Source organism: Mustela putorius, unplaced genomic scaffold, assembly GCF_011764305.1.
Source record: "Mustela putorius furo isolate JIRA1106 unplaced genomic scaffold, ASM1176430v1.1 tig00000905_pilon_pilon_pilon, whole genome shotgun sequence".
NCBI lineage: Eukaryota > Metazoa > Chordata > Mammalia > Carnivora > Mustelidae > Mustela > Mustela putorius.
Genome location: NW_025421511.1, coordinates 5,843,981 through 5,871,615, shown reverse-complemented (window position 1 = coordinate 5,871,615; position 27,635 = coordinate 5,843,981). Strand labels below are relative to the sequence as shown.

At 56.3% G+C, this 27,635-nt stretch overlaps 1 protein-coding gene across 1 annotated transcript in view; it reads left to right on the top strand.

Moving 5' to 3' along the window:
* The window catches only part of DLGAP2 (DLG associated protein 2), a 337,349-nt gene that overhangs the window by 225,459 nt on the left and 84,255 nt on the right, over nt 1-27,635 (top strand). The window contains exon 4 of the mRNA XM_013063663.2: nt 9,746-9,957. Within this exon, the coding sequence (XP_012919117.2) occupies nt 9,746-9,957 (212 nt within the window). The remainder of the gene's footprint in view (nt 1-9,745; nt 9,958-27,635) is intronic.

Sequence of the window (27,635 nt, the reverse complement as noted above, 5' to 3'; positions counted from 1 at the left end):
TGTCCTGCAGGAGGCGCTGTTGCCGGGATTCTCACGTGTCTTTGCCGGAGGCAGAACTGCGCCGCCCTTGCCGGGGGCGGGGCTACGTCACCGGCTCGGTTCGCGCTCGGAGCTTCTGTTCCCTGCGCGCTTTCCGTAGAGTCCGGAGGCCGGAACGAAGATGGCGGCCGCGCAGTTTCCCCCGGAGGAGCCGAGAGCTCAGGCCGCTCCTCAGTGCGGCCTCGGGGATGCGCCGTCCGTCCCTCCGGTCTCCCCGGTCTCCCCGGTCTCCGGCCGGCTCCGGGCTCCCCCGGCTGTGACCCGGCGCGTCTGTCTCCGGCGCGGCCCGTGGGGCGTCCCGAACCGGCCGGTCCCTGCCGCTCGTCGCAGAGAGGCCGTGAGTGTCCGCGGGTCTGCGCTGCGGTCCCGCCCGGAGCCGTGACTCACTGGCCGCGGGCGCAGCGCTCGCTCCTGGCTCCGTCTGCCGCGGCCCCGCTCCACAGCCGCGGGCTCCGCGACGCTCGGTCACCCGGGCCTTCCGCGACCCCGCGGGCCGGACACCGCGCTGTCCCCGCGACCCCGTCGCCGCGGGCCGGACTCCGCAAGCTCTGGGTTCGCGCTCTGCGGCTCCACCGCGCGCCGGGACGACCTCCGGGGGCGCCGGCCTCGCGTCTCCGCGTCCCGCCGTCCCGAAGGCGGTCGGTGCTCCTCGGGTCGCGGCTCTTCTCTCCGCCGGGTCTTCGGGCGGTCGGAGCGCTTCGGTGACCCTGCGGCGGGGCCCTGCGACCTGATGGCGCCTCAGCGGCTGCGCGCGGCCACCCTGACCCACCGCCTCACAGCATCGTTTTAATGGTTTGTCGGGGCCTGGACCCCGGTCGGTGTCCGTCCGTCCACACGGCTGGTCCCGGTCGGTGTCCGTCCGTCCACACGGCTGGTCCCGGTCGGTGTCCGTCCGTCCACACGGCTGGTCCCGGTCGGTGTCCGTCCGTCCACACGGCTGGTCCCGGTCGGTGTCCGTCCGTCCACACGGCTGGTCCCGGTCGGTGTCCGTCCGTCCACACGGCTGGTCCCCGGTCGGTGTCCGTCCGTCCACACGGCTGGTCCCGGTCGGTGTCCGTCCGTCCACACGGCTGGTCCCGGTCGGTGTCCGTCCGTCCACACGGCTGGTCCCGGTCGGTGTCCGTCCGTCCACACGGCTGGTCCCCGGTCGGTGTCCGTCCGTCCACACGGCTGGTCCCGGTCGGTGTCCGTCCGTCCACACGGCTGTTCCCGGTCGGTGTCCGTCCACACGGCTGGTCCCGGATCGGTGTCCGTCGACACGGCTGGTCCTGGTCGGTGTCCGTCCGTCCACACAACTGGTCCCCGGTCGGTGTCCGTCCACACGGCTGGTCCCCGGGTCGGTGTCCGTCCACACGGAGTCCCCCCGGTCGGTGTCCGTCCACACGGGCATCCTGGTCCAGCAGACTCGTGTTTTGCCCGTGGCTACGGCCCCCCAGCTGTGGGCCCCGTGCTGCGTGGGCACGTGCATCCACCCTGTCCTCGCTCCCCATGCAGGACCTGCTTCCCCCCCTGCCCTCCCAGAGCCTCCCCAGCACCGCTGCTCACATGCGCAGTGGGGTGTGCAGGGGGCTGCCCCCAGCAACCGGTGAGCCCCAGAGCCCAGGACACGGACGGTTCTGATGCACATGCCGGGGGAGTGGCGAGGCAGATGGGGTCCATGAGGCGCTGTGTCTCCGTGGACAGACCCACACATGCGCAAAAGCAGAGGTGAGCAGGGGTGCAGCTCCGTGCCTGCGTTCCCTCTCCTGCTTCCTCCGCTGTCACCACAGGGCACGGAGCAAGTAGTTATGGCCATGACCTCAGCGTGACGCTCTGGTCTTCCCCGGCCAGCTGTCTTGGGGCATCACAGACCCATGTTCAGCCCATGCGCAGGTCTTCCCGTGCCGTCTGCACTGAACCTGCACAACAGGAAGATTTCACAAGCATCGATTTTAGCCATGGCCACAAGGCGGGAAGCGGAGGAATTTGTGGACTTCCGAGAATCAGATCGAAAAGACGTGAAGGGAGGCAGAAATGCTTCGGACGCCTGCTCGCTTCTCTCTCACTGAAGACGGGACGGCCGGGCCGAGCAAAAGAGCCGCTCGTTACCCCACCTTGGGTTCGCACAGTGCACAGCCCACACAGTGCAGGAAGTATTCTCCTGTGCTGAAGCAGGTCGGGGCAGATGGCAGACAGGGTCGAAAGAAAATCAGGACACATTTGAGTCCCTGAAATGGCTCATTTTCCCATTTTCTCCCTCTGCCGACAAAGCATCTCAGGTCAAACTTGAGATGAATGTCATGTGCTTGAGAGCTGATGATGGCCCTGAGCTCAGGGAGCTCTCGGTGCACCAAGATGGGAGGGGCCTCTGGCCCCAGGGGTGGGGGTGTGGGGTATGTCAGGTGCACCTGCCTCTCAGGCAGGAACGTGGCTCTGTGCTCCCCTGACCATGGACCTACCGCCCCCATTGCTCCTCGGGTCTCAGGTCCCCCTCAACCCACTTTCTCCTCTCTCGGTTGTCTTTACCTGTCTTCTGGTCCATTCTGGTGACCCTGTGGTTTTTTCCCAGCGTACTGACGCTGTGGCCTCGAAGCCACCATCTCGCCCAGTGCCTAGTAGGCAGCAGTCCCATGCTGACACGGCTGGAAGCCGTGGGGAGCAGCAGGCGTGCCGTGGAGCCGTCCGAGCGTGGCTGGGGGCTACCAGTCCCCAGCATGCACCATCAGCAGACAGAGTGGCCAGGGAGCTACGTACTCTTCCATTTGCCGCAGACAGCAGGGCTTCTGGAAAATGCCACGTTTCCTGATTTCCTATACTCCCAGGTTGTGTCTGTGATCTAGGAAAACCACCATCTTTTACCGAGAGGGCTTGTTTACTATCTCTGCACGAACTGTTTGAAAGGGGCCTCGGCAGACGAACAGCCGTGGCTGTGAGCTTCCCTGCGACTCAGCGGTGAAAGGGCCACCGCGGCCCCGGGCTGAGGGTGTGCGTTACCGTGGGGACATGGCCGCCTCCGACCCTCCACCCCGGCTCTGTCCTCATCTTCTGCCTGCTGGGCACACCACTTGCCAGTCTGTGCCTCAGTCCGTCCGTGCCGCTGCTCTGACCTGCACACCCCGTGGGCTTCAGGCTGGGTGGCCGCTGACCCGTCCCTGCTGTGTGTGCTCCCTCACTGGCAGCTGGGCAGACGCTCCACTGAGACTGCGCTCGGGGACCGCCAGTTCACCTGTCCACTGACCATGTGCCGGACACTTGGAAGCCATGAACAGAAGCTGCTCCAATGTCCCCTGGACAAAGGAATACTGTTGGCCCCTGTGTTCTCATGGGGCCCCTGCGTCCTCAGGAGCCTGGGGTTCCGGAACTCAGCAATCTGACAGACGTCCCAGAGAGCCCGTCAGCATCAGGAGAAGAGGGAGAGACGTGAGCGATGTGGCCAGGGGAGGAGGCCTGGGCCCGGCCACTCTGCCCCGAGCACATGCCCCCACAGCACAGAAGGAAGGCATTTGTTTCCAGATGGCCCTGGTTTGGGAACCTGGGCCAGGGACTGACCGTGGTCTAGCATTATGGTTACTCTGAGGCAGTGGGCTCACTTCCAAGCCTCTAGTGAAATATGGGACACAGAAGCCTTTCTGGAATCCCTCTGAAGCCACTTTGGACGTGAACTCGCAGCCTTGAGGGGCGACAGACGTCGAGCCCAGCCCCCTCCATCCTGTCCCACATGAACCCGTGCTCCACCTGGGGCCAATCCGCGGAAGCACTGGGGCTGTGGGGTTGCTGGGATCGTGGGACCACTCCTGTACCTGCTCACAGGCTTCCTGTGCCCCGACAATCCCCCCGCCCAGCGCATCACCACGGGAACGGCTCGGCATCTCAGCCACACAGAAATTGCAGTTGCCTGGCTTACTGCCAAAGCCTGCTGAGCCAGGTGCGTCTCCGGTGACATGTGCTCTGTGACGACATCTCCTGTCCCCGAGTCCCCGCAGAAGACACTCCTCCCCGCCGCATCTCCCCATCTTGTGCCTTTCACAGGGTGTCTGTGCGCTGCCTGGTCCATTGCCTCACCACGGAGCAATCTCTAGGGCAGTGTCCCGCTTCGCCGCTCTCCTGCGCGGTGTCTCCATGATGAGGCTGGGGAGTCCCCGACGAGGGGGTGACCCGGAGGGCCTATAAAGGATGGGACACTCACCACACCAGTGCCAGGGACAGGGGAAGCTGGGTGGATCTGGGGAGAGGCACTGTAGAGACGGGACCCCTGGGGGCCAGAGTGCTGGCTGGACACCCGCTGCAGACCCCAGGCCCAAGACCCAAAGCAGGAAGGAGCCCGTCCCACGGCCATCCCTCGGCCACTCTCTGCCCCCAGCCCCTGGCCCGGGGCAGGAATCATGAATCCCAGGCCCACAGAATGACCCCCTGCCCTGGGCCCCACTCCAATGTGTCGTCTTTGAAAGCTGGAATCGTCCTGTCCAGGTGACAAACATTCAGGAAGTGTTTGTTGGAATAAAGTCTTTGTGGGAGGCTGTGGGGCTCGGGTATCTATCAGCCCAGGCCGCTCTTGTGGGTGTCCGTTTGCACTGAGAGTCAGGAGGGAGTCAGGATCAGGTAACAAAGGCATCTTGGAAATTAGAAATCGTGATATAAACCTGTGCTTTTGCAGGAGCGATCATCACGTGTCGTCCCAGGTTTACAGTTAAGAATGACGTTGCCCTTGGGGTGCCTGAGTGGCTCAGTGGGTTAAAGCCTCTGCCTTCGGATCCTGGGATCAAGTCCCTCGTCGGGCTCTCTGCTCGGCGGGGAGCCTGCTTCCTCCCCTCCCCTGCCTGCCTCTGCCTACTTGTGATCTCCGCCTGTCAAATAAATACATAAAATCTTAAAGAAAAAAAAAAAAGGAATGACCTTGCCCTTGTAGGCATTTATAGTAGGACATCCAAGGTTGCCTGTGACAGAGCGAGAAGGTCCCAGGGCATTGGACTCCTTGGGTCTGGAGGAGAGACTGTTTCCTGAGGCCCAGCGGTTTGCAGGTAGCACTGGGATGTTTGCCGGGGATGGAGGGGGCGCGGGGCGCAGCCCACGAGTCCGGGCCGGGCCGGGCCTCCGCTCCTTCCTCCATCCTGGCCACAGCGGGGAGGGGAACGGACGCAGCTGCAACTGAAGAAGGTGACCGGAACACTCTGGTGTTCCAGAGGAAAAACCAAACCCAGAACTAAATAAAGAGGCACTTTGCAGCCCCGCTGAGGAGACAGGAGTCCTGCGGCTGACTTGGGGCGACATCGGCACCGTCCTGCCAGTCAGGACACGCACACCCCAGTGGGAGGCCTGCCGGCTTCCGGAGCCCCTCAGCTCTCTCTCGTGGGGGGCTCGCCTGTGCACGGGGACGCTGAGCAGCCTCCCTGGCCTCTGCCCTCTCGTCCCCAGCAGTGCCCCTATTTGGGAGACACACACCTGTCTCCAGATGTTGCCAAATGTCCCAGCTGCAGAAACCCGAGCCCCCAGCTGGAACCACTGGTGTAACCAAAGAGCATGAAGCTTAGAAGCAGGTAGACTTGGGATCCTCTCGCCAGGCTGGCGTCCCCTGCAGTCCCTGCCTGTGTCCTGTGTCCTGCCCTCGTCACCCTCCCCATCTCCAAGCCCAGCGGAGACCTTCCTACGAGGGTCTGCACACATCCTCGGAGATGGGCATGGCAAGCTTCCCACATGCTCTCCAGACTCCTCGCACTGGTGACACATCGGGACACGGGGGAAGTGACTTCCCTGTCCGCAGCGGCGGCTCCTACACTCATGGAAACAAGTGTCTTGTTTATAATAGATATTTCATCGCGTCCCTTTGTTCTAGTGTGAACCTACACATTACGACCTACACACGCTATTTGAACTTGTGTGTATTTATGTATCCAAACCCTAACATAACAGAGAAATAAAAGGAAGAGAACTTTTAACGGAAACCACGAATTCTAATATAAAAATGAGCACAATAGCAAACGTGTACAAATTGAAGAACTTGGAAGCTTGTTTCTGGCTGGAGCTTCACGTAATTTTGCGCTACTGATTAGTCCGATGGGGGGAGTTACAGAGGCTGTTGGATTCATCGGCTGCTGGGATTTTTGGAATTGGTAAACAAAAATTCTTGGTAAACCTTCAAACCGAAATTCTCCTTTGTCTTGATCTACAGTGAGGTGCATTCCTGAAAAATTTGTCGTTCATTAAAACTTTGCAAATCCACCTGCACACTCACACCCTTTGATTTACATACAAAACAGAGTGAAGAGTCAAGGCCCCAGTCAGTAACTGCGGACGGGAAAACGGACTTTCAGGATCACACGGGACACAGACCCATTCTCCGTTCGGTGGGATTGCTCCTTTCCCGAAAACTAGCTTCTCTGGCCCCCGGGATGCCGGTCCTGCTTCCCAGGGGTGTGACAGGCCCGGCTGTCCCGTGTCTCCCTGATGGCATCTGGAGGCCACAGCCGCTCAGAGCAGTTGTCCTTTACCGTGCAAATCCGGGTGCAGAGGCACCGCTGTCCTGCTGTCAGTTCCGTCCACAGTGACACACGCACTCGGTGTGCACTCAAAACAACACACGCGTTGCACGAAGGAAGGAGACATTTCCCTGCAGGAAGCATGGTGCTGCTGGCTGTTTTTCTTCCGCGATCTCCCCACCGGACAGAGAATGTTCTCGCAGGAGCCGGTCTCGTCCGCCTGTGCCTTGCTGCTCGAGAGAGACAGGGAGCGCACTCGAACACGCAGCGTTGACGTCTCCTTGCAGCAGGAGACGGGATGCACCGCAGCAGGCACCAAAGTCAACCCTGGGAAGACACCCACTTGGAAATTACAGATATCCGTCATCACGATACGCGGGGAGGTAATTAGGGGCATCGATGGTCACTGGATTTGCAGAGGCCGGTGGCTCTTCTTAAGAGAAAGTCATCTGCGTACTGGCTCACCGGAAACCCGGAGCCACGTTGTGATGCCGGGGATGGAGCGTCGGCCGCGAGCGTGCGACCGCTGCAGGGTGTTGACGCCGCGATGCCCCAAGAAGATCCACGGGTGGAGGCCTCGAGGCTTCTCAGTGTGGCTCCTCCGTTCTCTTGCTGGGCTGGAGGCACAGGCTTTGGGTTCGGTGTTCACGTCCTGCACTTGACTCTGGTTCGCACTCTCTCGCTATTGAAATTTCTTCTGTTGGAGACTGAGAATTGGCTTCTTAAATCAGTAACAGCAAAAATACAAGCTGGTCTCATTGGTTAGTTAATTCACCTGCTGCTGGGAAGGGGAACCTCTGTAGGTTTTTTATTTTTTGTTTTTTGTTTTTAATGGAAACACTGTTAATTCACAGAAATTTCCTAAAGCTGCCCACAGGAGTGTGTCTCTGTGGCCTACGGCCCTTCTCCGCTCTGTCCCCAACTCCTCCCTGGAGCTGTCACCAGAAGGGCCCCTCCTCGGCGGCACGGGGACTGGGAGCCTGTGCTGCTCTGCCTGCCTGTGGTGCAGTGTAAGTGAGTCAGAACCCAGGGCCCTGCCTCCGGGAAGCCTCTCCAGACGCCCTCTCAGGCCACAGATTCCCCTGACCCCTCGCTTTTCCCTCTGCACTTGTGTCTTTTGCCTCCATTAAGTCACAAGTATTTTGTGTCTCCTCTACTGAGAGGTGTTGTCACTGAGAACTGACTTTTCTTAAATTAAAAATAAGTTTATCATCTGCCACAATAGTGCTGTAGGCTCCAGATGGAAACTTCAGGAAAGGGACGTGTGAGGGGACCGGACCGGGGAGCCCATCGTCACCTGTCCAGCGCTGGCCCCGCCCCACACCCTCCCCGCTGTGTTCCTGTGCATCCTGCAAGCATGTCTATTTTTAGAGTATAGGAAACAAGTGCAGACGGTACGTTAAAAATTGCTTTCTCCCCCGAACCTCTTTCCGTGGCTAAATATGTATTCTGCACAATTATTTTTGGGGGCCGAGCAGCACCTGTTGTGTGACTTTGGTGAGAACTGAAGCTACCTCTTCGAGGACCCCTTCCGGGTTCCCCCTGTGACAATGACGCATCAGTCACCGTGAGTCACCAGCACCAGCAGCACGGCTCACCATCTCAGGACACCTTCCCAGAAGCCACGTCTCAGGGCCAGAGGCTGTGAACAGAATCTCCTGCTCTATGCACATGGCCTCTTCCTGTCTACACCCGCGTGGAGACCCGCATGGGACATCAGGCCACAAAGAGCTCAGCGATGCCTGCCAGAGGTCCCCCAGAGCCTCCCCATGGCCATTGGGGCCGCCCAGCGATGCGCTGTTGTACAGCCCATGGGACCAGCCTGCGTGGGTCTGCTCACCGCACAGTGCCATGTGGGCACAGCTGAATGACTGTGTGGAAGTTTCCATACCTCATTGTGGTGTCGGGATCGGCTACACTGCATGTTCCCGCTGGGGCGCCAGGACCTTGTGTGGCTCAGGAGAGTGTAGACAGGATCCATTGGCACCATCCCCACGGGGACTGCAGGGCTTCCCGAAGTCTAGACACTGGCGCCTGCCACACCTGTGTCCTGGCTGGCAGGTGGTGCTTACCGGGTCCACGGAGGAGCTGGGCCCCCAAGTGGCTGTTGTCTGGCTGCCAGAGCCAGGCTACAGTCTGAGTTTTCAGGAGAGAAGTTAAAGGTCCCCACAGGCATGCGGAACCTGGCGGGGCGCTCAGCCCCGTGCAGGGAGGGAGGCGGCCCGCGGGGTGCGCCGCAGAGAACGCGTAAGCATCCAAACCCCTCATGACCGGAAAGTGCCAGCCCTGGAGATGCTTCCCATGTGGGATTTTGTCCTTTTCTTTCTCTGTCACCTACAGCGGGAAGACCACGTCATGGGGGCCCTTTGCCCGGGCGTGGAGTGGGACCTGTGCCACGGACACAGGGAGCTTCTCTGCACCCAATGCTGCCTGCAGCGTGGTCTTGCTTTTGTAAATGTGACTTTGCCTGAAGGGGCCAAGGTCCCCCAGAGCCTCCCCGTGGCCGTGCAGAGCTGTGGAGCACTCAGCCCTGGGCCGCAGGGAGCGGGTGCACCACGGGCAGCAGGCACTGGGCTAGTCCCCTGCCTCTTGCTCCCTGTCGAGTGAGGAGCTCAGGTCCGGGGTGTGGTGGGTGAGTACTAGGTGCTCACCTGCTTTCGGCTCTGCGGTCCCAGTCTCCAACGGGCTGGGAGCCTGGCCCAGAGCCTGGGGCCCGCGGTGTGAGGGGGACCTGGGGGCCTGTGGGGCCTGGGCCCGAGTGCCCGGGATCTGCACACCCACATCCCTTGAATTCCACCACCCCCGGGGTGAAGCCCCAGGATGCAGCCCGTCTTCCCCTCTGCTCTCCCCCTCTGCTGCTGCTGTCCTGTTCCTGCCCTGGGGAGCTCCCCCCCCACCCCAGTCTTCTCAAAGACAATTTTAATTTCCTTTTATGCCAAAAGGAAATAAACCTAAAACACGAGCAGTGTTGTTTTCTGGGTACCGGGACTACAAGTGGCTTTTTCCCTCCGGCGTTCCTCTCACCTTGACACTTTTCCATGTTTAACTCTCACTTTTATGATGGGGACAAAACAGTAATTGGACGTGAATGTCCTTTTGGGATTTGAGTGACAACGCCAGCAAGCGTCCGTCTTACGCTCCTCACGTCGGCCATAAGCAGTGTGGCTTCGCGGAACCGCAGACCGTCTGTGTCCCCGCAGAGCCCCGGGCTTCTCGTTGACGCCTGACGCGTGTGTGTGTCTGTTCTCCCTTAGGTGCCACAAGACGAGTGGGCAGGGTACCCCACGGGCGCCAAGGACGAGGAGATCCCCTGCAGGAGAATGCGAAGCGGGAGCTACATCAAGGCCATGGGCGACGAGGAGAGTGCCGAGTCCGACTCCAGCCCCAAGACGTCCCCCACCGCGGCCCTGCGGCCAGAACCACTGCTCAAGCCCATGGGCCCCCGGCCCCTGGCAGACCTCCAAACGTAAGACCGCCTTCCTGTCTTCCCCGCGCACACACGGCCCGTCAGGGCCACCCTCGGTGTCTGAGTTGCAAATAGTAGACATGGGGCCATCAGTTTCCAAGAGCTTTAGAAAAAACAGACCTTTGGTTATTTACTTGGGTGGTTTCCATCCACTCAGTAAAGCCACTGTTGTAGCGGTGGGACCCGTCCGGCCGGCGGCGATGCTGGCAGCCTTCCTCCGGGAGCGTAGTGGTGGGAACGAGCGTGCGCGTGCGGAAATCACTGTCGGGCGTGTCTTGTGCACTAAAACCTTCTAAGCGCATTCCTGGGCGGTAGGGGCTTTTCAGGGCTGGGGGACGGCTTGTACAGGTACAGCAGCGCAAGCTTGCACTGTTGCCCGGAGACGGCGCTGATGAACTTAACTGCTTCCTAAAGTACCAACAAGGACAACCATTTGGGAAGTAGCCTGTCAACGTGAGCTTGAAAACGTGGCTCTCATGCCCGCACTGCTGTGTGTCTGTCCCTGCCACTCCCTTTGCGTGTAGGGTTGACCCTTGGACGTCACGGGGTTTTAGGGCAGAGGAAGCACCTTTGCAGTCCCACGCTGTATTGATGGGAAAGAGCCCACATAGAAGCGGGCCCGCGCCCTGCACCCGGTGCAGAGACCGTGAGCACTCTGGCCCCGCCCCCCACCAGCAGCCACTGTCCCCGTGAAGTTTCTTCCACTGTGAAGCTTCGGCCCCCGATCTGCGTTTCTGCACTTCCCACTGTTGCAGAGACCAGTCACCGTTACCCTCAAGCCGGAGGACAGAGCCCCAGACCGAGGCGTGGTCTCTGTGGCACCCCACCCGTTCCTGGTGCGCACAGCCACAAGCAAAACCGTGGAGCTTCTCCCAACACCACCACATAGGCGTTAGCGGCAGCGTGTGAGACGCACCATCCTGATGTTCAGTCCAGCTGGATGTTACTCTTCACCATGGCCAACCAGGTCTCTGCTGCCGGGTTCAGTTCAACCGCACAGCAGTCGGGTTGGGAACACCGTGGTCCCCTCACTGCACACGTGTGCCTGCTGTGCCCCACACGGAGAGGGGAGGACAGTCAGGGATACTCATCAGGGCCAACTGGAACAGAGCCGCTCAGGATGGCGTCGATGGGCTGGCGGGATGCCGGGGACGGGAGGCGTGGATGAGCAAAGAAATAGGTGTCCGCAGAGCGTTGTCCTGCGGGATGTCAGAAGCAGAGCCACCCGGCCATGAACCTGACCTCCACCCCACGGGCAGCAGATTGGCCGCCAGCGTCCCCATCTTTTCCTCAGGTTGCAGAGTCCCACATGCGCATTAGGAATGACCATCACCCTCCCCAAGAACAGCGACACCCAGGAAGCTGCGTGCTCCACAGCTCTGGGGGCTGAGCTGCTGTCACGCACAGTCCGGGGCTCGGGGCTCGGGGCCTGGGGCCCCTGGGCATGTGGCCACGGACCTGAGCTGACTTTTTGAAAGCTGGTGACCCTTGTCCCAAGTGTGTATGTTTCAAGCAAACCACATGAAAGAAAAAAAAAAAAGAAAGAAAAGTTGTGTTTTAATGGTGAGCAGGCATCCGGTAGTTTCCAAATAAGAACTTGATTTTTGTGTTAATGAGTCCCCCATGCCCTCTTTGCCGCCCCCGTGGGGAGCACTCCCGCAGCACCCCATGTGCCCGTCACGGAGCTGTCCTCGCCACACTGAGTTCATGTCACCCTGCAGTGGGCGGAGGAGACCCTCCATCCCTCACACGCCCTCATCCGGCCACCCCGGGGCCTCGCACCAGGATCCCGGGGCAGGGCTCACAGGGCAGCCTTAGGAGAACCCACACCATCCCCCGGGGCACCGAGAACTCCCTCCCAAGCCCCAGAGTGAGGAAGAGACCAAGGTCACTTAGCGTCGTAACGCAGGTACTGACCGTCCACGCACTGATGGTTCTGAGGGCCGGCGGAAGTGGAGCCCCACCATTTTGGTCCCAGTCCAGATTCAGCCCCAGTCACTCCGTTCTTCCTTCCAGCTAGCGTTGGGGCACAGAGCTGTGTCTGCGAGCTCTTCCTCCCACACCTGACCATGCCCTGGTCCTGGAGAAAACAGGACGGGGAGGGCGGTGCCCCGTGAGGAGTCCCCATGGGGCTGTGCCCAGTGGCCCTCTGCTGCTTCGCCAGCTGCGTGGACCCCCGGAAGTCACTCTCTGGGGCTAGCGTGTTGGAAACATGGTGACGTGAGGGGAGATGCGCCATCATGTTACTGTTGTTGCCTGTCAGCATCGGACCCCGTTTTACTTCGGGTTAGAATTTTATACATTCCAATGTGATTTCACTTATTTTCATTTTAAGAGACATCACAGAAATTCGACTGTTTACTCAGGGAAGTTGTAATTCTGCCCATTTCATGCAGCACGACCCCAGCTCAGAGAAGTGAGGTGCAGAACATCCCAGAAGTGACCGTGGGTTTGACATGAAAGTAGTGATTTTAACCCCGTGCCCAGAGTGAGCGTGTTTGCCAGAGGATTGCAGGACTGTGCCCGCGGAGACCAGCGGGCACTGCAGGGAAAGGAAGGAGTACTTCCTTATGTCATCACCATGTGGTCAGGGAGCCGGCGGGAAACCATGAGGGGGTTGGTGCGGGTTCCCAGATGAGCAGACCAGGCTCTGCAGAACAGACAGGTGGCTGTACAACACGCCTGTGCATCACCTCACCCCCAGCCTACTGCCTGCGGTCCCCCATCTGTGCCCCCCCATCTGTGGCCCCTCTGCCTGTGGTCCCCCAGCCTGCGGTCCGGTCCCCCATCTGTGGCCCCCCCACCTGTGGTCCCCCAGCCTGCGGTCCGGTCCCCCATCTGTGGTTGCCCTGCCTTTGGTTGCTTTGCACCTGCTCCGCACTGCTACAGGAAGGTGTGCAGGCCCCTGGGCCCGCTGTACGTGACGTGTGCGGTCGACTACCTCAGCAGACCCTCTCTATTCTAGAGTTCGTTCTACAGCAAAGACGAAGCCAAACTCATAGTTCTTAAGTTGCATTTCAAATGTAACTGAAGTCCTCTGATCTCACAGTGCCCTGAGTGCGTCCCTGTCTGTACCATAGAACCTCCCAGGAGCGGGTGGCTGGCAAATGTTTCCAGGTGACAGGCTGATTCAGGAGCTAAAAGTAAGAATTCCTGTTTGCTGACCCCCTCTGGGTTTTGTGCTCCTCTGGTATGCATGGATGACTTCTGGCAACAGCATTTAAGAATGCAAAAAAAAAGCAGCAACACGACGTGGTAGTTACACTTCAGTTCCAACGTGACAGGCCTGGATTACACTGTTTTCTCTGAACTATCACACGGGTGTGCAGAACCCTCAGGAACTGTATGCCGCTCCCCATCACCATAAAGGCACAGAGAGAATGAACTGGACCAGCCCCTTGTTTTCCATCTGCGCAGCTAAAGACCTGGAAGAAAACTGGATCTCTAATGGGCTGTTATCAGTCCTTTTATGCCATCGAATACAAAATCCTTTCTGTAAAGGCTGCAGATTTTCTCCTTGAAAATGGTGTGACCTCTTGCAACGGTGATTCTGTTGAACACAGTCTTGCCTTTGTGCTGTTAACCAAGAAGAAACCCGTCCTCTCGTTAATAATCGAACAGACGTCCTTTGTGTACAGATGAGGACTCCCGCCTTCACCTGACTGCCTTCTCCGGATGAGCAAGGGAGGGAAAAGCTTCACGCTCAGAAGAAGAGTCCTGCGCCATCAGCCGAAATCCCGCACACGTGTCACGGTGCTTTCCTGCACCAAGTGCTCCTTTGGACGGTCAGACCCACACCTGGGACAGATGCCGGCCACATGCGGACACCAGCTGGAATGACTGTAGGTGAAAGGCAGATATCCAGTGACTGTGCATCTGATGTGCCGGGTTTTTAAAGCAGCTTGTGTATTTGCATTAGAGATACTGGATTTGCAGAATTCATATCTGATTATTAGCAAAGGTCGACTGACTGATTTCATTTGGGGCCTTTGAGGTTTTGTTTCCTTTTTTCTTCTTTTTTCTGCTTAGTTGAATTGAGAAGTCAAAGCTCTAATAATTCTGAACATGTCTGAGTCATCTCCCAGGAAGGAGGTATTTTAAATCTATAGAGGAAGGAGGACTTATTTTAAGAGCTTCATATGTAAAGATAAACTCGGATGGTGAGGAGCTCTAAGAATCGTGCTGGTGCACTGAGCCTGGGACGCTCCGTTAAGTGAGTGACTCCTGGTCTCAGGTCTGGTCTTCATCTAAGGGTCGTGAGTTTGAGCCCTATGTTGGCTCCATGCTCAGTGTGAATCCTGTTTTTTTTTTTTTAAAAAGACTCCTTTCGATATGTGTGTATCATATGTATGTATGTGTACACTGACACATGAATGTGTGTATGTGGCGTGTGCATAGGCTTGTACACGCATGCATGCATGTGACTTCCACATTGAGAAGCTACAACATAAGGACAGATTTGAATTCGTAAAATTAAAAACTTATTTGTAGTAAAAGCAAACCAACCAACCAACAAGCTAAAAGTACCGTCACCAAGATAAAATAGTAATTGAGACCTGGAGAAACGTTTTGTCATTTCAGTCACACATTTATGTTCTTACCATGTAGAGAGATGCCTTACAAATCAATAAGAAAAAAACCACAATATAAATATGGATAAAGGCCAGAAAATAATTATTCACATATCTTAAAAATTATTAAAAACTTTCTGGAGAGTATTTTAGCGTACCATTTAAAATGAAACGTGTAAGAACTTATTTTAAAGAAATTCCTAAAAAGCACACAAAGATATACAAAATCCAGTGATGTCTACTCTGTCGTTGTAGATCATCATGAGACACTGTCAGTCGCCCGGACGCCCAGCAGTCCGGCACTGGGTCCCATTTCGGGGAACTTGTGCCCGGGATGCGCCTGCACCTGTAAGGCAGGATGTGGGCAAAATCCTGTTCATTACAACACTGTTAGCGACAGTCAGAATCTACCCCACAATCCACTGCTACGGGGCTGACTGAGTAACAGACATGCAGACCCCAGAATGTAGTCATAGAATGTTCTAGAACACGACATGGCTATAAACACGAGTCAGACTCGCATGTCTTCAAGCCGCGAGATCCAGACTATGTTAATTTTAAAAAGCAAAGCGTAGAACATTATAAAGCATGTCACTTTCTGTATAATGCAGACGGGGAAGTAAGAAAATTCTTACCACTTTGTATTGCGTAAGACGCAGAAGAACCCACAAGAAACTAGTGAAGGCGGCTGTGTCTAAGGAGTAAGGAAGCAGACGCGGCGGGGCCGAGGGCAGAAGCAAGCTGGGTACCTTTTCTGCGTCAGGTGAACACCTTCGCCACACGGGTGTGCTGTCCACGCAACTGTGGAACAACACAGAGCAGCAAAGGTACCAAACAGACCGCGCATCCGTGGGGCTGCGCACTGGGTGGCCGGCCGCGTAGCAGGTGTCTTCACAACCCCCCAGAGAAGGGCATCTAGCGAAGCAGTGGGTGAAGGCTTCTAGCTCTGCCTGGGGTGCGGACAGCCAGAATGCTCGGCGGTGCTGCCCCGATATCGGGGGGAAAGGCCGGACAACATGGCACGAGACCCCCAGGCAGCAGGGCCGAGACTGCAGGGCACCCCAGGGGGCTCCAGAAGACTAGGATTCGAGGGCTGACCCGCGTGGAGCGGGGTGCGGCGGGGAGGGCTGTGGGGCTCGTGAAGTCTGCTCGGGTGGATCCTTGGAGCCCCGGCCCCACGGGATGAGCACAGGCCCCCACGTGCTCACCCATGAGTAGGTAGGAAGTGGGCTGGAGCCAGAGAGAGTCCCTTGACCTAGGTTGCTGGGACAGTTGTCCAGCGGATGACCCCTACCCCTGCAGGGAAGGTCCCCACCCTTGGGACCCCTGCCTGTACACCTTCCTATGGTGAAGGGCCATCACCCATGGGAGGGGGCATGAGCAAACCTGCAGGGAGAGAGGGAGGAAAACCCTCTGCCCCCCAGTCCTAGGCCCTGATCTTAACCCACTACTGAATGGCTGCCCTTCCCCTGGGAGGAGCAGGAAGAGCACTCACGAACGGGGCACGGGGCTGCCTGAGGCCAGGCCTGGCAGCGAACACCTAACCGTCACCCCAAACCATCGGCCACCATGGCAGGATCTCAGTGCGGAAGAACACGGGGAGTGTCCACTCCCAAGCACAAACCCATTCACCTCGGCCTCCGCCGTTCTGCACAGAGGACCAGTGCCCCAGCAAACTTCAAGAAAAGGAAACAAAAGCCGCTCTCTGGAGACAGAGCAGCCCAGAGAACGGAGAGGACAGGGACCATGATGCTGTCAGACCCTCCAGATGCCTGGTTCACAGGGCAGAAGTTCTGCTGGAAGAGGGGATGACATGCGTCCGTGACCGCGGGGCCAGCAGAGCGATGGGACGTGGAAGAAAGGCGGGCGGAGATACGGCAGACAGACCTCGGGTCAGGAGCGAGGCCCCTGCCGCGGAGCTCATCGGTGAGCCGGTAACACAGCCGTGAACCTGAAGGTGGGTCCGTAGAAGTCACCGAAAGGAACTTGAGAAGAGAAGTGGGGGGAGCGGACGTGGGAAGGAACACGCAGGAGCTGTGGGGGACGTGCCCGCCGCGGAACCGGACGCGGAACCGGACGTGGAACCGGGACCCTGAGAGCAACCGAGGGCGGGCGGGACCGAAGGGTCGTTCCAGATTCAATCCCTGCAGATGCCCCAAAGACAAATACTGAATCACGCACGGAAGAATCTCAGAAAGTCTCAAGAAAGGTAAATACGAGAGACAGAACCACTCGTATGTACACACATCGTATTCAAACTGCCAGAAACCGAGGATTAAGAGAAACGCTCAAGGCCGTTGGAGAAAACTAAAATCCCGTTACGTACAGGGAATGAAGACTTGGGCCGACTCGTCATCACAAATGTTAGGAGCCGGGAAAGTGACAAGGAAGTGACACCCTCCAAGCCCCGAGAGAAGACTCTCGTGAGCCCCAAGGCGGGAGGGCGGGAGAGGGCTCCCGCGCATGGACGTGCAGGAAGTGCCGGTCGTCAGAACCGAAGTGGGAAGACCCCCGCCCACATGCGGGGCCACATCCTTGCGTTAAAGGAGCTCTCCGAGGTGCGATGAAACCGTCCGTTGCAGCAGGCTGGGCGCCCCAGCAGAGAACGGAGGAGCTCCGCGCCTCGGTCGTGACTCCAGGATCTGCCAGAACTCACAGACCTGCGCCAAGAGTGGGGGCGCCGTCAGATCCACCGCCCAGCCAGAGCTGGAAAAACGGCGTCTTGCAAAACCAAAGGATGGGAGCTGAGAGCAAGGATCTGTGCAAGCAGCTCCTCTGTGCCGGGAGACCAACTTGATTCTGGGACAGGAAGAGCGTAGGTCTGCCTCGCTTCTCTTTTTTGGTGAGTGCGTATCCAGGCAACAGGAGACACAAGCTGCTCCCAGCACCTGCTCCCTCCCGCTTGGCTGGTCGGTGGGGGGGGGGGGGGGGAGCATCCAGAGGATCAGAAGAGAACCCTGCCTGCCTGCCTGCCGGTGACCCGCCTCGGAAGATGGGCTCAGGTGTCCTTGCTGGCTCATGAGTCTGCCCTAGGACAAGGGAGCTCCCCTTTCCTCCAGAGTAGCCTCGTCCTGTGGCTTAGCTGGGAAGTTGCTCTGTGGGTGTCCCGGAAGCCCCTGATCCATGACAAAGGGTCAGACTACTCAGCTGCCAGGGAGTCAGGTCTACATCGGAGACGTGGTGGAGGCCCTGAGAAGCCTCTGGAAGCAATCATAGGGCCTGCAGAATATTCAGGACCCATCCGGAAGGGTGACGGGGTCCCTCCAAGCCAACGTCTTCATTTCCAGTGTCATCGATCTTGGCTTCTTGCTGTTTCCCGATACTGGGACTCCGTTGTGGTTGGGGCTCCCAGCCTCCGTCAGACCACACAGCTCCTGCCATCTCTCAAACAGCAGCTCTAAGCCCTGCTTCTCGAACCCTGTGCCGATCTCCCCTCCACTTGCCAGCTCTGACCACCGGGTCTGTCGCTGAGTCGCGTGACAGACTGGTCACGATCCAGCCCCGGGAGGCTGTGAGGTCTTATCTCTCACCATGTCCGAACAGTGAGGTCTGCACTCCAGCCCGCCCAGACAGCTCCCGCTTCCGGATGCGCAGCCGTCCCCAGCACCCCCGCACTGCCGTGCACCTGCTCGTCCTTCGGGGCTCAGCTCGGGACCGCCTCCTCCTGGGAGTCTCCCTGGGCCAGACACGCCCCCCAGCGTGCTCCCTGAGCACCCCGTGCTCACCGCTGCCCCTTGTTAGCTCCCCCCGATCGCCTGTGTACCCGCGAGGGCAGGGGATGTGTCCTGTGTCACTGTCAGGTCTCTGCGTCGTGTAGCGCATTGTCTGTGCTCTGCACTCACGGAGCGAGTGAGCAGGACGAGCTTCTCATGAACGACTTCTCAGGAGTCACGGCTAACCGCTTGATTAAGGAGCTGTTATTGAGGGCGCCAGTAAAAGCGTCATTTGTGAAGATTGTAAATATAAGATCATCAATTTAAAAACCACATGTAAAGCTGATTCACATCCACCCAATTCCTGACCCTCTTTACATTAAGTCCCAAAAGGACCAGATGCCAGGCTCCTGGAAAATGCCCCACACCGCACCTGGCAGCTCTCCCGCTAGTGGGCACCGCACGCGTGGGGAGGAGGCTCGCGGCTTCCGCTGCTGCCGACCTGTGGAGCGTGGGCTCAGCAGAGGAGGGGGTGGTTGCTCTCTGCTGTCGGAGCGGAAGCTAGGCGGGGCACCCGGCTGCAGGGGCCCAGGTCGTCGCCCAAGTGGGCTGCGAGCCCACAAAGAGGGGGCACACACTCGAGTTCGCTGCCTGTTCCTCTCCTCGTGGACGTGCGAGGCCCGGCCCCGTGCGCCCCCGTCTCTCGTGTTTGTCTAGGAAGCTGCCAGCGCTCTGCCCCAGCTCGGCTCCTGTGGTTTCAGTACGCCCCGACTCCAGTCACACTCGGATTCTCTTCCTTCTTCTGATGTTTCTAAAGTCACGTCAGGGGGGCTCCTGGGGGGCTCAGTCGGTGAGGTGTCTGCCTTCTGCTCGGGTCATGCCCCCCGGGGCCTGGGATCGAGTCCCGCTTCGGACTCCCTGCTCCGCGGGAAGCCTGCCTCTCCCTCTGCCGCAGCTGCCCCTGCTTGTGTGCCTGCTCTCGCTCTCACACGCGCTCTCTGATAAAGAAAATCTCTAAAAGCAAAAGTTGTTTTGAAAAGTCAAATCAAAAGCTAAGTAAGGAAGATAGGCTCATGAAAAATTGCTCTTTTGAAATTTCACGGTGTGTTTCTTCTGTCCACTTGTTCTTTATTCTGTTTCACTGCGCGAGCTCGTCTGCGGCCGGTCCTGTCGCTCGGACCCTGCCTTCTCTCGCTCGCTCATGCGCGTTCCGGCCGTCGGCCCTGGGCTGCGGCAGTGCCTGTCCCGTCCGGCTACGGGAACCACGCGTCCAGAATCTCCAGAACACGCGCTTGTGTTTAACCGACGATGCCGGTACACGTGCAGACAAGGAACGTGGGTCTGGGTGGTCCTGTGCAGCAGGACATTCTCCCGGGGACCCTGAGCCCTCACAACCTGGCCGAGAGTGGCGTCTTCACGGTATGGGGCTGGCCTCGGATGCGCCACCCATCTGGTAATTAAATTCAGGATGAAAGTGATTTTAACCTGCAGAATTATTTATACTTGCAGTAAAAAGCTAACCCAACCCAGAATTCTATGAAGTGGAATGTCGTTCTGTCTCTTCCATTGCCATGTCTCCGGGAGCAGCCATTGCCGGTGGTTTTGTGCTGTCTAGACATTTTTGTTTGCACAGAAGTGTGTACATGTACCTATTTTTAAAACAAAAATGAGATCACACTGTACATATTACTCTCATGTCCTTTCCTTGTTTTCTCTCCACCATTCTTTGGTTTTTATGGCTATCATAAGAAACTACCACAAATTTAGTAGCTTAAAATAAGATTTATCATCTGATTCTTTGCACCCTATGGGTCAGAGGCCCAACATGGGTCTTCCTGGGCTAACTTGATGGGTCCGCAGAGCAGCATTCCTTTCTGAGAAAACTGTGTGGGGGTTCTGTCTCCTTGTCCCAGCCTTAGACTAGGCCTCTGTCTCTGCTGGCCGTCAGCTGAGGCTCAGTGGGCCCCCACACGCATGGGTCAGGCTGCGTCTTCAAAACCACCTGTGGCAGAGGACCCCTGCCCTATCCCCAGCCTCTCCTGCCCCATCTCAGCCACTGTACCTCTGACTCCCTCGGCCTTTCTCTGCTTTGAAGGCTTCACGTGGTGACACTGGGGGGCTCTCCCCATCTCTGGCTCAGGTGACCACCAGCCTTGGTCCCATCTGCGCCCTGATTTCCCTTTCTGTGTAGCATAGCACGTTCCCACATGTAACACTCGAGGCTGAAGGTCAGGGTGGTCAAAGTCCTGGCACACAGCCATCATGTGCCTCCTTCACGGCACACCTGTCGACTGAGCACATCGTCCTTGTGCTTGTCTGGGTGTGGGTGAGTAGACGGGCTCTCATTTATTGCCATTACCTTATCGCTGGGGGATCACCTCTGAGTTCTCACCGCTGTATGGAATGTTGCAAAGAAGGTATTTCTCTGTGATTGTGCAGCTGCCGGCCCTGCTCTCGGCCAGGGTGGCAGCCTCGGGGACCTCTCGGGGCACGTCTGCCTCTGAATCTTCACCTTCGTCACTATGGCCAAGAAGTATCTGACTAGTACGCCGATAACTCCAAGTTAGTTTTGTTAATGGGTTCACTTGTGCCCTTAACCCAGGAATAGTTTCATTCTCTACCTCTGTATAGGCCTGAGGGGTAGGCATTCTGTTGAGACTGTCCAACTGCCCTGTTCCCTACAAACATAACATGACACTCTCTTAGATCATACTTCTGAAGAATAGGGTTAAGAATCTCCTTATTTAGACAGTGTGGCCTTATCCCAAATACGGGTCCCTTTGAAGAAATCCATTGCCAATCCATACATCTCTAGAAACCATTCAAGTTCAGGACAGAGGGTCTTAGGATGTTCTTACAGATTGGCTTGCTGGGGGCATACCTTAGGCTACAATAGTCCATCAGCATTGGGGCCATCTTGAGAAAGGAGGGTGGGCTTCTGGCATGTGGCGTTGTCAGAGCCAGATTGTGCAATCAGCTCTTTATCGGTTTGTCAACTATTGTTTTCCTGTTTTCTTATTCATTAAATCAATTTATGCTTTTGTTAATTTCTTTTTATTTCCTTAGATCATTGTCATTTCCCTCACTTATCAGCTGATTGTCTAGTTAGTGAGGGAGTTTAGACTATGAATATTCCTAAGAGTGTATCTTTTGTTGCATCTCCTCTGATAAGATATGGTGCTTTCATCCTTACTACTTTGTAGATATTCTGCAATTTTGTTCTGATCTCCACTTTGATCAAGATGGAATGAATTAACTGAAGGAAAGACACACTTGCTCGGATAAACAGAGCCACTATTAATTACTTTTCTCCCTTTTAATTACTTTTTTTTTTAGGATTTTGTAATGTGTGATATTCTTTAATATCAGTCACATTTCCTTGTTAGCCCTTTTGGTGGGAACTAGATTTAGAGATATACGTGAAATGTTGTCATTTCTCCTTTTTTCCCCATTGGTTCCCATTTCTGATTAAACGAGCTCTCAATTTCCCCAGTAGTCAAGTCACTCGCACTACTTCTCAAAGCTACAAAAGGCACTTTATCACTCTTCAGGCTACCCATGAGCTATTTATGTGCACTTTTCGGCTGTTCGTCCAACCCTGACGTGGGCCTTCCTGCCCAGCAACTGAAGCGCTCTCTCGGTTCTCACGCCTTGTGACAGAGCTCTGACAGCGTGACGGACAGAGTGGTCCACCTCTAAACACTGAAGGGTGTCGAAAGCATCATTCTCTGAACATAAGTCAGTCTCTTCACTTTCATAGACGTCAAACTGTCCAGCAGCATGCCAGCACCCCTGCCACTCCTGTAACCAGCAGGGAGGTTTTCTCTTAATGAGTCAGAATCCACCAGCTGTTGAAAGCCTATTTCCAGAGAACACGCTGAATGAAGAGAATAGAGCGGAGGCAAATCTGTAAGGTTTGGGGGCAAAATTAAATGACATGAAACCCAACACTGAACTTGAAGCAGCAGTGAGTCTTTCTGCACGTGCCGCCCCCAAATGTAATGAAGAGAATGTGTTCTACGGAATTCATTGTCTTTGATGTATCTTACTTAACATATGAATTCATTCATTCATCCATTCATCCAATGAGTAGGTGTGTGTTAAGGGTGGAGTATATAAATAAGATAGTTATCAAACAAATTAATGAATAAGTAAATATAAACATTGCTAGGGCATTAACTAGGCACCTAAATCTACACAATGAAAAATTACAGAACTAATTTTCACAGAGTTAAAAAACTGAAGTTTTGATGAACTAAATTGTTTCTGAAATATGTATTTTCATTAGGATGAAAATTTTTTTAAATCTTTTCCACTGAAAAGTTTGGCAATGTGTATCAAAAACCTTTATCTTTGTTCCACTTATGGGACCCAAAGGAAATAGTTAACTTCCAATAAAAGATTCAATTTAAAAAAAAAAGTCCTAGAAGAAATTCTAATTCTTTGCTATTATTTATAGTAAAGAATTAATTAGAAACAGTAAACATCCATCAACATACAAAATGATAGATTCACTTATTTGTAATCAATAAAAAATATTTACAAAGAATTTTTCATTGTATAACAAAATGGTTACAGTGTTTATAAGATTTCTGTACCCCATGAGGCCCCAACATTGGAGCATTCATAGCAAAAACTGCAAAGATTCTGTGGCGGGCAGAAGCCTAAGATGACTTTCTTCTGTGGCGAGTGTGGTTGGGACCAGTACTTACCATGACAAACCCCTCTCTCGGGCATGTGACTCTCTATGGCAAATGGACATCGTCCAGGGGGCTGGACCTCATCACGTGAACTTACGAAGAGCAGTTTTGTCTGGTGCTAGCAGAAAGGGAAGCCAGAGATTGGAGCAGGAGAAAGACTGGAAAAGCCTTTCATGACTCAAAGATGGCGGGTCCACATGGAAGGGGCTCCACGAGGCCTCTTGGAGCTCAACAGCCAACAAGAAAGGGGAACCTCCTTCCTACATTCACGAGGAAGTGAGTAGTGCCGACAACCCACAGCAGCCTGCGGATGAGGTCTCGGGCTATCTGGCACTCTAATGTCTGTCTGTGAGCCTGTGAGCAGAGGACCCAGCCCATGTGCTGGACTTGACCTGAAGTTCTAGTGTGAGCTAAGACGTGAGTGTCACCCTAACCCTCTACATTTGTATTGATGCAGGGTATCAGCCAGATTCTCCAGAGACACAGATCCAGTGGGTGCATGTGTTTGTGTAAGATGAGAGAGACATTGAGTTTAAGGAATTGGCTCACATGATTTTGGAGTGAGCAAGTCTGAATTCTGCAAAGCAAACTGGCAGGCTAGAGGCTGAGGGAAGAGTTGATGGTGCAGCTCAAGTGAAAAGACAGTGTGGAGGTATAATTTCTCTTTGAGGGGGTCATTCTTTTCCCTGAAGACCTTCAACTGATTGGGTGAGGCACACCCAATTGAAAGAGCAATCTGCTTTACTCAGAGTCTACTGATTTAGATGTTAATCACATCTAAACTTCCATCTCACCAAATGTCTGGGCACCATAGCCTCTTCAAGTTGACATATAAAATTAACCCATCACACATAGCCAGAAAAATCTGATACAGGAAGTCACCAAAATAGGAATAATGATCATCCCTGGGTGGTAGATTTGTGGCTGAATTTTATTTGCATTTAAATATTTTCTAAATTTTTGCAAAAGCATATATTAGTGTTGACATAAGAAGAGATACTGAAAACCACTTCATTGTGTTCTAAAGTTCTCATAATCCCTAAGTGTTGTTTTTCCAATAATAATAGAGAATAAAAATGAAATAGACTTGTGTTGCAAAGTTGCCGTAGTAATGAATTTATGCTCAGCAGCTTTATTAGACATTAGCAATGAGTGGAAATATCATTGCGTGTGTGTTTTAAAGCCAGAGAAGCGAAATCATTCCCGGTGATGTTCCCCCACACTTTGTGCCTTGGAAGTGTGTTTCAGACGAGGCACACAGAGCGAGAGTACATGGAGACTGTACCCACATTGGGGGTGCTTGGGGTCTGTCGGTGTCGCCAGGGCCCCTCCATCCCTGGTGGAGCAAAATGAATGAGTCTGAAGCATTTCTAAACTGGAAGCTCTCTCAGAAATCACTTCTGACTCCAGCATCATTGTTGATGTTTTGGGGGACAGCATCTGTATTACCTCCCTAGGGGCTGCCTGCTATGCACTGAGTGTGTCCCCAAGGTTCATCGGTTGAATCCTAACCCCCAAGGTGCTGGTGTCAGGAGGTGGGGCCTCTGGGCAACGATGAGGCTGCGAGGAAGCCCCCAGGAATGGAGTAGTGTCCTTACGGGGGAATCCCAAGAGCCCCTCGCCCCCCCCCCCCCACCGTGTGAGGACACAGTTAGATGGCCGTCTGGGAACCAGTTCCTCTCCAGAGACCAGATCTGCACTTTCCCGTCTTGGGTGTGACCTCGGACTTCCATTCTCCCAACCAGTGAGAAGTCAGCGTCTGTTGGTTTTCAGCCTGCAGTGTGGGGTCTGTTAGCGGCCCCCAAGCTTAGAGTCTACCGTGCTCTTAACAGCACCACGCACTGAGGGCCTGATAGGCCAAAACCCAGGGGCTGGCAGGGCCTTGCCCCTCCAGAGCCTCTGGGGTGTGCTCCTTCCTTGTCAGCTGCAGCTCCTGGTGGCCCCGCCTGTTCCGCAGCCTGTGAGTTCCTCACTCCAGCCTCTACCTCCCACTGGCGTGGTGTCTCCTCAGCTGGGACCATTGGTACTGGAGTGGCACCCACGCCACTGCGCTCATCCTCAGGACCAATCCACAACGACCCCCTTTCCACAGAGACAAGGTCACACTCTGTGGTATTGGGGGTTAGGACCTCAGCACAGCTCTTGGCGGGAACACTGTTCACCACCTCCCAGAGACAGCCCCCGCTCTGCCAAGATACAGAAGCGCGTACGAGATGGCGCTGACCCACACTGCTGACCGTCGGACACGTTTGTGAAGGTGGCTTCAGTCCCCGTGTTTCACACTGGAGTCTTTGGCCAAACGTGTAGCAGCTGTTTTCGCACCGGACGACTGTGGCGATTCTGCCCGCAAGTACTGAGAGTTCCGTGTCCCCCCACTGGCGCCTCCTCTCCAGTCCTCCGTTAGCTGTGCATGAATCAACTCACGCAGTGCTCACTGTGACTCATCAGGAACCCAGACAACTTTGCCTAAAACAGACAAGTTCATATTCCGCACGGCAGGTCGTCTGTGACCTATGTACCCTACCACTTCCGCTGGAGAGTTGAAACCTGCCGTCCTGTGCTCCGGTCCTGGGGACAGATGCTCCGTGGGCATCCCACCTCTCCTCCCAGAGCCCCACCTCCGTGTGCACGGCCTGGTGCTGCTGGGGCCCGGCCCTTGACACTGCTCCGTAAGCTGACCCGGCGGGTCCCTCCCTGACACTGAAGCATGGAGCCAAAGGCGCATCGGGTGTTGGGTTGGCTGGATGGTCCTCAGGACACTGGGATCTCAGAATGGAGATGTTTTGTGTGTTCTTGGCAACCACCCAGGCCACCTCGGCAGCAGTGGGCAGGTTAAGCTACAGAGATAGCCTTGGTCCCTACAGATACGGCGTTAGACACCACCCAGACACTCTGGGTTCTTTTCAAACTTGTACGTCTTCTCCAGTCCAGGGCTCTTCTGTTCCATTCCCTCTGTGAAGGCAGGAGATTGCAGGGGAAAGGGGGGGAGCACGGGGGTCTGTGCTCACAGACAGCCCCCCACTGCGCTCTTCCCAAGGGGCCGGGAAGGAAGGAGGAGACGAGCAAGGGCCCCCCCTTCCCTTACAGCCGGCCTGCTGCCCAGAGCATCTCCTGGTTCCCTGGGCGACCCGGAGGCTGTCCTGGCCTTCCTTCCCCGCCTGGCAGGAGAGGCGCGATTCCGCTTCCCCTCTTCCGCCCACGCCCTGTCTCCCCACCACCGCCTGCGGGGGGCTCACTCCCCCAGTGTCTTCAGATCCTGCACAGTTCTTTGGGGAATTGGAAGCTTAAAATGGCTCAAAACCAGACACCCTGAGTGTCTACTCGACCTGCGGGGTATTGCCGTATGATCACTTCACCAGTGGAGGTGCAGAGCCGTCTCCCTGCTGCCGCCTCTGGCCCCCCACCCACCCCATCATGGCTCCAGAAGCATCCTGGCTCCGCAGGAAGAAGAGGCATCCTCAACCCCCACAGAGGGGAGACGGCTTGTTGGGCTGTGGATGTTTGTGGTGGGTTCTGGAGCTCGTGCTTCTGGCCTCTGCATCAATAATTCTAATGCAGGCCCCTGGGTGGCTCAGTGGGTTAAGCCTCTCCCTCCGGCTCAGGTCATGATCTCAGGGTCCTGGGATCGAGCCCCGCATCGGGCTCTCTGCTCGGCAGGGAGCCTGCTTCCTCCTCTCTCTCTGCCTGCCTCTCTGCCTGCTTGTGATCTCTGTCAAATACATAGATAGATAGATAGATAGATAGATAGATAGATAGATAGTTTTAATGCAGACTAGGTAACCTTTCGCAGTGAACTTGTTCAAAAGACACAAGCGACTGTGACAGACACTCGTGAAGAGCCGGGCGGGGGCGTGCGCTGCCAGTCCAGCCTCCCCCGCCGGCCGGTGGCGCCCGCGCTCGCCCCCCGAGGCCCGGCCTCCTGGGATGGCTGCAGATACTCCCCGAGCGAACCGCACACTCGCTCACAGACATCCTCCTCAGCCCCGCCTCTCGCCTGTGCCCGGACACCCCCGGCGGCCCCTGCAGGGGCTGCAAACCGCCCGCCCGCCCACAGCTTCTCCCCGTCCCACAGAGCTCGCCCTCGTGCGCCGCTTCTCACTGCCTCCCCTAAAAACCCCTGCAGGGATCGTAGCGCCGTGAACATCTCCCCCCGCGACCTTCCTGCCCCCTTCTCGGTTCCTTCTCAGGCGCGGCCCTCCCGGATCCGCGGCGCCGTCTGATAGCCCCCGGGGAGGGCCTCGCGGGCAGGGCAGGTGGCGTTGCCCCTAAAGACCTGCCGCGGGTCTCAGGGGCCAGTGAGGTGTCGGCAGGGTCTTCCCCTTCCTTCCCCGTGGGAGGTGGGCTTCTCCACCGCAGGCGCCCTGTCATCACGGGGCGACGACTGACGAAGCGCCCGGTGATGGTTTCCCCGTGCCGTGTCCCTGCACGTTGGAGACGACGATTCTTCCTCCCCTCATCCGTGTTCTCCTCGGCCTCCGGACTCCGCCGTACCTCCTCGCGGGGACGCCCGGGGACGCCCAGGGACGCTCTGTGCTTGGTCGTGTCGTCCGTTGGCGACCGGCTGGGCCCTGGTGACCTCGTGCATGGCACACTTACACTGAGTTTCGGGGGACTCACATTTCCTGAGTAAATAGCACATGCCTCTCACTTCATAGAGCAGTAGGTCAGCAAGCACGTGCTCTCTCGGAACCACAGCCAGAAATCCCGGCGGGAGGTCGAGAGCGGGGGGACAGTTTCTCTGCTGAAGGGGTGGC